Source organism: Ceratosolen solmsi, unplaced genomic scaffold, assembly GCF_000503995.2.
Source record: "Ceratosolen solmsi marchali unplaced genomic scaffold, CerSol_1.0 scaffold7, whole genome shotgun sequence".
NCBI classification, from domain to species: Eukaryota; Metazoa; Arthropoda; class Insecta; order Hymenoptera; family Agaonidae; genus Ceratosolen; species Ceratosolen solmsi.
The window spans coordinates 16,786,779-16,799,803 of record NW_011948413.1 but is presented as its reverse complement, the minus strand read 5'-3'; the positions used below and the strand labels follow the sequence as shown (position 1 = coordinate 16,799,803).

The following is a 13,025-nucleotide window of genomic DNA, read 5'->3' as shown; positions in this document are numbered from 1 at the left end:
TTTTATCTATTTTCTTTTTATTGCAAATACAATTAAATATATTTGATTAATTACTGAATTTACCTATCTCTATCTTATTTACAAACAAAATAAATTGTCTATGTACTAAATAAACTTACTTTTATTCAGTTAAATAATAATATAATTAATATTATATATGATATAATAATGAAATAAAGGTTAGATAGAGATAGTGTAATAACATCAAATTTATACAAGTTTTGTTACATACAATATACATAAATACTATATTGAAAATACCAATACAGAAAAATTTCTTAATCTTTCAAATTATTTAATAATTGAATCATATAGAATATATATATGATATATCTGTAATCACTAATTTCTTAATGAATAACACATATTATTAAATAAGGTTAATTAATTTTATTAATTAATTTATGTATATAAGAATAATTTATATATAAATTTAAATAATTTAATATAAATTAAATTTTCTAAACAAAAAAAAACTAATATTTATGTTATTGTTAGTTGTATTATTTATAGCATATAACAAGTATTAAATAGTAAGGACTCTTTACAATTAGTAAATAATAATTAATTTATTGTTTTCTAATAATATGGTATTCTTTCTATATGTTTATTTCAACTTTTAAATTTAAGAAAAATAAAGAAAAAAGGGCAGTTTAACGAGCGGATGACTTATTAATAACCGACACAACAGATAACATAGTTTTACTGAAGTTCTTTATTAATATTTTACTAATAATAAGTATTCATGCAATTGGATTGTATATGATTTCAATATCTACGAATTATGTATTATATTGAAGTAATTGCATAAAAAAGTCTTTAGATTATTTATTGCAATTGTATAAACAGAAAAAGATGTTTAATTTAATATAATTCAAGAGCATTAAGAGCTATTTTTAATATAATATCCTAATTTTGTTATTACAACAAAAATTAATATACCCTTAAGTAAATTTATTTGAAATTATATTTTAAACATATATTATACTTTTCTATTTTCAATAAAAAAAATTAAACATGCGAACTAAATTCCATATTATATGCGACAATAATAATATTTCAATTTCACAGAACAACTAGCTTGCTTTAAAAAAAAAATCAAGAAGTCTGTATTATGATTTATACATAATTTGAAAATGTAGATTTATGAAATGAAGTTTATCTGAAGTTGAGGATATGAGTTGAAGATATTTGATTACAAATGAATATGTTGAGCAAATTTTATTTATATAAAAATTGTTTAATCAAAAAAGCTTTCCTGTGGTATTATATCCTTGCTCTCTCTTTCTCCCTTTATTTTTATGTTTCCTCGTACTTCTCTTTTTTAGTCTATTCTCATCAAAGATAAATAAACATGTGGACTGATATTTAAAAATCAAAGGCACTGGATAGTGTAAAATAAAATACAGCCGAACTGTCCCACAGGATTAAGATTAAAATGAAAAACTTTCAAACAATAGTCGTATCAAGCAAAATATTTATTTTACTTATAATTAACAAATTTTCGAAATAATAGCAATTAATTTATTAAAATACTTCGTTAATTATTAAAAAATACATGTTAAGTATCTTGTACTTGATTCATGTTTAATACTCCTTCAAATACTTTCAAATACTCCTTAATTATGAACACTGAGCTACTTAATAAATTTTAATTTTGCTTTTTAAATATGTGATAAAATATATAAAGATAAAATATAAAAATTAGTTTGCTTAAGATAATCGATAATGCCAAAAAGTTTTCATCTTTTGTTATTTACATCCACTATTGATAAGCCGAATATTATGATGAATATATATGTAAAATTATACATCTGATAATTATAGATGCTGCGGCAAAAATATTTTGCAATACATATTTCTATATCTCAATGTACTCAGATATTTTCTCAGCAATAATTTGTGATATGCATTTCATCTTTGTCAATTTTTAGCAATAAGTTTCTTTAATTTTTATAAAACTGTATGTAAACCTAATTATTGATTATATTGTTATTTAATCAAATAAGATAAAATATGTAAGAATATAAATAAATTAAAATCAAAATATATTGATTTTCAAATTGTCGAATTAAAAATTTCTAAGTAAAATTTTTTCTGAATTTGAAGTTATTCCAGTAAAATTCTTAAAGTTTATAAAATAATTTTACAATCAATATAAGGCGCATTAAAATTGACAAATCATTTAATATTATTACCACTAAAACACTTACGTATAATTGATTCATAATTTATTAAATTAATAAAGTATTTTGTGAGATAGTATGATGAATTTGTGGAAAAAAATTTTTATTATTTGTTATTTTGTCATTCAGCAAAACTTGCTTATCATCTGCAACTATATTTTCCAGAAAAAAATTAATTAATTAAATTTATATGCATAACAAAATCAGTATTAAATAAGTATTTAATAAATATGTATTGAAAATGTATTGACTACGTATAATCAAATAAATAAAGGCATAAGATACTATTCATATTAATAATGATTTTAATAATCATTAATGAAATTATAATATTGATGATTATTACGTACATGAGAAATATTTGAATTTATCGAAGTCAATAGCGAATCCAAGGAATACACTGACCCTAATTATTAAGTAATGACAAAAAAAAGTTCGTTATCTTAACAAAAAACATAGCTGATCATTTAATCATTTAATCAAGCAATGTTGAGTAATTTTGTGTAGTTCCCTCTAACCTAAAGATGTATGTCCAGCGTTTGAATATTTATGTATTATGCCTTCAATTCACGTTGATGATGAATGTTACAGATACTAATGAGGAGAAAATTTCATCAAAAATGTTGCACGTGACTGAGCACGTGCTCCATGGTCTGTTACGTGTAATTCTTCTGGTAAATAACCGTTATTTCGTTTGAAATAATTAAATACCAAGTTTTATCTGAATAGTTTCTGATTAAGTCGTTAAACCGGAAAACAATCAATTATATCTATGTCTTAACACGCTCGCTGTATCATTTTATTCTTAAGCAAATATTGCTTATTTCAAATATTATTTAAATATAGAAAATATATAACTTTTATATTTCTAACTTCTCACTCGGTGTTGGATGTATAAAAAAATGATTTTAAATATATTTTATATTTTACCTATTATACTTTTATAGCGCGCGCGCACACACACACACACACATACACACACACACATGTTATTCAATAATAGATAATAAATTTTAGCTTATTTTTATTATAGATTCTAGTAATACAATTGAGAAATTAAAAAGTCACAAAAATATTAATAATTATCTTCTTAACTTCATCTTACAATACAGAAATCAAGTTGTGTATAGCGATATATGTTCTTAAGAATTAAGAAAAATTATTTTCTGCTTTAAAACTGTTGAATGATTTTTATAATTATTCAAGGTAACATAAACACTATGTAAACATTTTTCGTTGGTGCATAGACTCTCACATACCAATTCTAAGAAAATAAACAAATAAAAAAATGCACCCTAATTTAAAGGATAAAATGAATTAAAAATATTTTTCAATGTTTTGTAGATAAAAAGATATATATGTTGAAAATGTTTCATGAAATGATCTATACAAATATGAAGTCCACAGTGTATGAAATTATAAAATAAATGTAACAACTAAAATCACATACAAAGTCTACGTCTCTTTCTATTATCGAGTTATTAATAATGGGAAAAGATCACGAAAAAATAGTACTAAAATAATAATTTAAATATTTCGTACACATGATCTCATTGAATTATTTAGGTTATACAAAAATATTTTTAAAATACTGTACTTTTATATAATTTTTAATCTATTTATTATACATTTAGATGAAACTGATAAAAAATAATTTAAAATGTGATCACACTCGCCGATATTAATGTACGTTTAGATGAAACTGATAAAAAATAGTTTAAAATGTAATCACACTGATTGACATTACTATACAATATAATTAATTAACACCAGTACATTATTTTATAATAATATCGCTACATAACAATATAATAAGTATGATTATATTATAATGCTGCTTGTTATAACTTGTAATTAAACCGTAACAACTACTGTAGATGTTTATTTTAAAATGAATATCTAAAATAAAATAAATTACATACAAGAGCTAGATAAAAGTATAGATTTAAGAAACCTTTCCTATGCTCAGTATACAGTAATAACAATAACGTAATCATAATATTTTATTTAAAAAAAAATATGTGTTATCTAGTAAAAATAGATTACAGTTATTAAAATATGAATGTAGATTAAAGTTTTTAGCTCAATCTGCTTTGTTTATGTAAGTCATGTATATTAAAAACAGTGATAATACTATATTTTACAAAAATGCATAATGGTATTAGACTATGGTTGAAAAATCTATTTTTTTTATAGCAATAGAATTGATTACCGAATGGATCATCATTTATTATTTATCATTTATTATAATTATTCTGAAAAAGTAAAAAAATACAAATTTTAATTCAAATGGTTGTTTTTAACACTAACAATGTCTTTAGAGATATCGACATTCGAGCAAAATTATATCAAGTGCAGTGGCTTAAAAAAAATCTTTTGCCAAGTGTTGATATTGAGTCGGTCATTTAAACGATAATTACCTTGAAATCATCGGCGTCAATGCGGCTGATTCGATTTCTGCTGAGGTCAAGGGTTCGCAAAAGCGACAGATGCGACAGAATATGCCTTGGTATCGCCGGTACTTCGTTGTCAGCCAAACTCAAGTATTGAGTCCTTCCCAAGCCCGCAAAAACCTCCTCGTCTAGTATTCTGAAGTTGAAAATGTAATTAATGTAATTATTAACAGGCACCAACGGAAAACAATGTCCATTAATATATAACTAATATACGGCATAATATAATTAATCAGTGGTAGATGTTGAAAGTTTTTAAGCTTCTTCTTAATCATAATTTTCGAAATTTATTATTTCATTGTTGAAATATAATGTTATCGATAAGCGCAGTATGTATTTCGTTAAAAAATATAAAGTACATATTTCTTTGTAAGTCTATGTAAGCAATTTATTATTGACCTTCTTACAATTATAACTTCGATAGCTACGATTTATTCTTAAAATATTTTGTGAGTCGAACAATCGTAATTACTGCTTTCCAAGTTAATCATTGATTCCTAGTTCCAATTTTAATTCTGACAATAACAAATACCGAATTACAATCTTGCGCTTTTCGAGGCTATAAAATTTTTTCGTGTACCCACTTGCACAATCAGGGGTTAAAGACTTTTTCTGCAAATAGAACGGAAATAATAGTTTAATATTTATCTGAATAAATACAATACATTGATGGAATGAACAAAAATAAGCGATGATAAATTCACATAATTAATTACTCGATTTATTCGAAACTTTCATTAAAATGTTCTAATTTTAATAAAGTTCTTATAAATAATTAAATGTGGAATTATTCGTTTCATTCTCTCATGCTTATTGTTAAATTGTTAATTTTTCTAAGACTGAGTATTATAAAAATTTCTTCATTACGAAGTTTCATAAAACCAAAATATATAGCAAATAGCATAAAATTACTTTTAATATCAAATGAATTGTCAAATTGTTTTTAATTTTAATTTAATTATTAATTTGTCTAATTGTTTGTCAAATTGTTATCAAATTAATTAATTAACGTCAAATTTTGCACGTTTTAAAAGAATCATTACATATTACATGATCTTTCGAACATTTAACATTTATAAAATAATCAAACTAAAGCTAATCATAAAAAATATATTTACAAGTAATATCTATAAATTATATACTATTATCTATAAATTATCTCAATTGTAATATTAATTATACCGAATAAATACGGCTTTTAAAATAAAAAAAATATCAATCGGAATATATTTTCACATGATTATATCTATTATTACAAAATATATTTTTGCTTTATACAAATATATAATAAATATGAATAAAAAATTCGAATATTAATAAGACATATTATAATATAATATGAATAACGTATTAATAATAAATCTATTCACTTATCTTAGCGAAATGCCTTTTTTATAACGAAAAATTAAGAATTCAATAAAATTAGATAAAATTTTTATTATTATTATCATAGAAATGATTGAAACCTCTATTTATATGTGTTTTTTCTATCGTACATAATTCTAATGTGCTTAATTACTTTCATAATTAAATTCAAATTGTCTATATTTCATATGCTAGAATAGTAATTAATTACAAATAAACATATAAAAAGAAAAAGAAAAAATACGTTTCCATGATAAATATAAAGGAATAGAGTTATATAAACCGTAATATGTAATTCCAATTTTACATTTTTTAATACTTTTACTTTGTAATATAATTGATATTTCAAAGTATATGTATACTTGACTACATAGATTAAAAGAAAATATGTATATATATTTATTACAATAATATTTTTAATTTGTAAAATGCATTGATAAAAATTTAATTTATTATATGCCATATATATTATATATATTATCATATATATTATATGAATATATCAGAATAAATTTTATATATTCGACTTTCGCTTTTATTCGAAATGTATTTCATTGATTGAAGAAAATACCTTGATAACTAGATGACGTAAATTTATGATCACTTAATTTGGATTTGGCAAACGTTAAAATTAATATACAATGATAGTCATGTTTTAAAGTATTATGAGAATTGAGACATTTTTAGATCACATGACAATAAAGGATACATACATATAGCTTCATATTTTCAAGTAGCGTGTTTCTCTTGCCCTATATTTTCGTGTACCTAAGATAATCTCTGTTTGCTATTGAAATTGATAATTCATTGACATGTTTAGCATTGTTTAAATTTTAATGAAAATATTAACCTCGTTAGTGTTAATTAAAGTATCTAATCGTTACATATATTCTCTCAGCTATATTTCCGCATAATAATAATAATAATAATAATAATAATAATAATAATGATAATAATAATAATAAAATGTTACGGATATTCGGTTTCATTGCAATTTATTATAATTTTATATGATTTTGTTTTTAACATATTGATGAAATAGTTAAACTACATGTATATTATTTCTTGTATATATAATTATTTTATATTATAATAAATTACATATATATATATATATATATATATATATATATGAGTGTATTCATAGATAATTTACAGGTAATATTACCTGACTTTTGCTCATATAAATATCAATTATCGTAATAAATCGGTAATATACAATTGTTAGTCATCAGACACTTAGTATGAAGTTATTACAATGATTTAATTTTTTCCGTTCTGCTAATAATTTAATTTTTAACACTAAAATAAATATCTTCCAAAATATTTGCTATATTTGTTTAACAGAATTTATAAATTTACAAAATTATATGGCAAGAAATACTATTTTTAGGTGTAAAATTTCTTAATTTACTCATAATAATGTATTAAAATTCTTTCATTATATATATATATATTTTATTTTTAAAAAGAACAGATATCCTAATGCTTTACTCGTCTAACCAATTGTACTAATCTACAAACTTTTCCATCAATTAATACCTTATTTATAATTATAATGATTATAATGGTAATAAAAATATCACGTTTGTAAACTGAACATTTACAGTGAAAAAGTGTTCTCTTCTCCTTTCGAGAACTATGCTCTAATTCATTTTGCTAATAATTAAAGGATATATGAGAAAGTACTCACATGGAACTATGAACTTTTCAATGATGATAATATATAATGATTTCAATGGTTATTACAGATGCACAGCGGAGAATGAAAAACTTTATCTGTCCTATATAGTCTATGTCTATAATTATAAGAAATTTGAAAAATCCCATCAAAATGGACAATGTTTCTTAATCAATGACATTATTATACAGCACGAAAGAATATTAAAGAATTCTCATGAGTATTCTCTCGGTATTTTAATAACTACGGTTTCAAGCTTAAATCAGCACAACTACCGTATTTCTCGAAAAACCCGTGGATAATCTCTTGTCTAGACGGCGATAATAACACCAATTTTGCATGCTCCCAGCCACTTGTGTACACGAAAATTGTTTCTAAAGATCCGAACTTTTCCATTATTATATACATAAAAAATTGTAAGCATAAATTCTACTCTTTCGGGTATTAATATTAAAATTACCTTCTAATAGATTACAAGTCTAAGCTGTGTACGTAAATACGACACTCTAGATCTCTACTTGTCTAGACAATATTAAACTGAAATACCTTAAGTTTTTATAGATTAATGATCCCACTACATATTTATACAATAACTATGATTATTAAAAGCAAACTTTATTCTATTCCATTCGTTGAAAGTAAAAGTTGATTAAATTATTATGAAACAATATTTTGTTTATTAAAAGTAACATTAAGTTATAGTAAAAGTAATATACAAATTTAAAATTTTGGTCAAATAATTTTAACGTTAATGTCCTCCCCCCCGTCCACCTCCCTCAATTTACCTGGACACGGGCGTGCATGAGTGCGTTAGTATTAAACTTATTTGCTTAATAATTGAATAATTCATAAATAAAATGAAGTATATAAAATTTTTTATATAAATTTGTAATCTATTATTAATGATAGCATAATGAATACTTTTTATTCATTGAAAGCTCCAATTTCAAATTTAAATATTCTGAATAATCTATAGAATTTAATGATGCTCGATTAATAATTGAGCGTTATTTTTATTTGAATTCTCATAATTTATTGATTTATAAGAAATTTGAAAAAAAATTCTGCTTTTCTTACTCGAAAGTGATAAATTTGTGAATATATAAAAACAAAAGTGAGCTTAACCTTCTCAATCTCTTAATTGGTTGATTCGGCGCCCCTGGCAAAATCGGATAATAAATTGTTTGGGCAAATTTATTTTTTTTTTCTTTTTTTTTTTATCGTCGAGGCCAGCCCCCAGAGATTAACGAGACGATTCAGCAATAAACACACTGAACTTTTAAGTGATGCTGCGAGAAAACCGATAAGCTTATCATCTCGAGATTCTGCTCACGTTTCAAGCTTCAGCATCGTAATCACGTTTTTCTAATATGTTATCCGTGCCATATTGCAGCAGATTATACATTTAAATAAATTTTATTTACTTTTAAATATATATTTAATGAAAAATTATGATCAAATATTAATTTATTCAATAAATTATTGAAACAGAAAGCTAAAATATTAATATCATCTTTGGGTCGTTCATTATATTTAAAAAATTTTGTCCCATACGATTCTCACGTTATTTCTAATAATTATATTTAAATTATTCAAGTTTTATTACTAATTAAATCTATATAATTATTAAGCTTAGATCAGTGATATCTAAAATCACTATAAATATTGCAGAAAAAAGAAACATTTTTAAAAAGATTTATAATTATACTTTATTAAAATTCAACGAAAATTATTAATACATTTTTAAACTATGTCAAAGTAATTTTTAATAATGAAAATATTAAAAATTTATTTATGATTAACTTTAATTGAAACTTTTCGTACTTTTCTTTTCCGTATCAAAATAAAATGTAACATAATTAATGTTAAAGTATTTTACAAAAATCTTAATACTTAAATTCTTAGGCTGACTTTTTTTATAAAATACGCAGTCTGATAAGATCAACATATACCTATTATCACTAACACTTACATAAACGTTGCCATTTTAATCTAAGGTGTAGTACTTTTTCTAAGCGTAAATAGGGCATTCGAAGAAAAAGTCAGAACACAGTTCCTTATTAAAATATTTATCTTGAAATAACTTTAGTTTCTTAATTCACAAATTGATTTTACGTAGTTTCAAAAACTGAAATAATTAAACAATAAAATTATTTATTGATTATAAATTAAGAGTAAAATATACAGAAATAAATTAATAAAGTTTATATTTAAAAATTAATAATTCGAGAAGTATAACAGTATATATCAATATAAATAAGAAATTATAAAGAAGATCTTAAATAATATTCATAAGAATAAACTTGAATTTAATACTATTTAATTATGTATATATGTATTATGTATATACTATTTAATTATATAATATATAATTATTTTATAATTATTGAAAAAACTATATAACTTTAAATTATCGAGATTATTTATTAAAATATAGCATTTATAATTATATTCAAATGATTATTTGAAATAGCTTTCATTTTTATTAATATTTAATTGCATCGTGTTTACGTATGTAGGCGTGCATGTATTAATATCCATGTATGAATTTATATATGTATGTATATAAAAAATACAATAATCTCTTTTGTATCGACTTTTATTGTATCATATACATAATATTTTAGTAATCATTACATAATATTTGAATATTATAAAAAAGTAATTCCACTTTTACTACTAAAAATTGTCGTGTTTGTTAAAATTGAAAAAATATGTAATATTCGCTCAAAGATAAATAGTATATGATAATTATTTATATTTTGTAATATGGTGTAATGTTTATTATAATGTTTATTATACATTTATTTAATTGTATTTGATAATTCAAATAATACATTGAGATTCTAAATCTAGATAAAAACTAGATATAATAAAACTATTTAGAAGAAACATTGCTTCTGTAATATCTTTCGATATATTCTAAAATATCAATAAGACTAAAACATTTCTCGTATAATATAAAAATCCACATCCACAATATTCAATTCACGTGCCTACATGTAGATATTTACATTTTATTTATCATCTATATTTATTTATATATTAGTTTAAAATTGATATATATTTAATAATTAGTTTAAAAATTATAGGTCGCCACTTTTAACATATTGTATAATTAAATATGGCAATAAATGCACATAAATATCAGCTCTCTTATACTTTCTCTTTCTCTCTCTCTCTCTCTCTCTCTCTATATATATATATATATATATATATATATATATATATATATATCCCTCTGGATCTTTTTATCTATCACATTTTCACTAATTCTGACTCTCTCTCTTGTGATTATTTTTCATTCTTTGCTACTATATAAAGAACTTAAAAAAATTTTTGTATAAGGAAAACGTATTTTTTTTTTGAAAATATTCGATTGCTGCATGAAAATGAAAAATAGCAATTTGTATAATATCCAAGTTCCAGATAATTATGAAAAAAAATTTCGACATTCTTAGTTAGAGTATGTAAAGGAGTAACGTACATTAAAAACATCTTATTAAAAAGTTAATATTAAAATTCCAAAAAAATTTTCAATACTACTATAGAACAGTAATTAGTTTATATACAATTACAGACATTTATTATTGTTAGATAAGCCAAATAGACTTCTGATTGTATATATTATTGTTGATATAATAACATAAAAATAATATTTAACATTATTTTCTGAACCTGAAAGATGCATATTATTTTCGGTATTAGAATGAAATACAATGAAGACATATTTTTATTATTATGAAAGCTGAAACCTTTCACAAAGCATAACATTTATAATAATTTAAAATCATATTATTCGTAAGTTATAATATCTATTCATAACTATAATAAAACAAATAATATATATATTTACGGAATTTAGTTTTTCTTGTAATAAAACTACATGATCTCACTATTTAATTATGCCGTTAAAAATAATATGCTTACATATTCATATAGAAAGAATGCATCTTCCAGTAAAAAAAAATTTTCTTTATTAAAAAAATTCCACCAAATCAAAGGATAAACTATTTTTTATCTGAAAAGCTAATTTATCCCTTTAGACTAAATACAAGTCAAACAATGTAACAGCGCTAAGACAACATCACTGATATATTTCGTGAACATAAAGAATGTAGATTCATAAGATTAGCAACGCTATTGCTATTATTTTAGTATAGCCAGGTATTTAATACAATCTGGAATCTAAAGCACTTTTCATATTATGCAATAGAATTCTTCGTCTCTACTTTTCTATGAGTAAAATATTAGTTATATAGACAAGAGGGAGGAGGGATTAATCGAGACATCGTTAAATCAACATGTTTGTGAACTAATCTTGGAATGCTTCAAGGATAAGTTTTTGAGTTCTTAGTGTTCTATCTTTACATAAATTACGTATGTGACTTGTTCAAAGAGTGGAAGAAAAAAATCTTAATTTTCTTGAATCATAATGTATTGATGATTGATGCTTTGCAAAACTATACTCCAGTCCCATTTAGGATACCAATCAGCTAAGATATATTTTTACTCGTACTGTGTAAATAATGAGTGTCTGCGCTGAACTGTTAACTAAAACTAAATTTGCGAGAATACAGAGATATTTAATGAAAATGCAGTTTTGAAATGAAAAAAAAATTAAATATTACGCTCGCTATGATTGTCTTCCCCACGATCATACTAATATACAATCACATTCGAAATTATTTAAAATTTCTTAATTAATCTTATCTTATCTGGTTTACTAATAAATTACGGCAAATGTGCCGTAATATTAATGAAAGAAAGTACGAGGGAACACATAGGATCCAGGAATTCTATTGGTATATTAACCAATAATTTTGCTTTTCCATTAGCAATTTATCATATGTTACGAATGTTACGATACGTCCTTATAAATAAACGACTAAGGAAATAAATGAAATCAATATAATTAGAATTAATTTTTATATTCAAAAGAATGGATAAATCGCTTCTCGACACATATTTATGATGGATAAAGAGTAATACAAGAAACATATATTTACGAGCAATTCATTTAATTGAATTCTTAGAATAAATAATTAGCAATATTTGACTGCTTTATTTAGTGAGTATAAACCCAAAAATTCTTTAAGCGGTATTATAAATTATCAGCTGTCAATATATGCATTGTAATTTACTTAAAGGTATTTGGAATTGGGAGTTCCTTTTATGGAAATTTCTTCCGCATACCGCTCACTTTTTATCATATTCTTCAGTTTATCAGGTAAACAGCCAGTTAAGCATTTGATAAGCTGACAGTTTTTATATTATAGCTGCATAATTAATTTATGAATTTATTATGTAAGTTCATATATAATATAATGTATATAATGG

At 22.8% G+C, this 13,025-nt stretch overlaps 1 protein-coding gene across 1 annotated transcript in view; it reads right to left on the bottom strand.

Annotated features, from left to right (window-relative positions):
• The window catches only part of ltl (leucine-rich repeat-containing larval translucida), a 42,409-nt gene that overhangs the window by 21,496 nt on the left and 7,888 nt on the right, over window positions 1-13,025 (bottom strand). Inside the window, exon 3 of the mRNA XM_011506323.1 lies at window positions 4,607-4,775. Within this exon, the coding sequence (XP_011504625.1) occupies window positions 4,607-4,775 (169 nt within the window). The remainder of the gene's footprint in view (window positions 1-4,606; window positions 4,776-13,025) is intronic.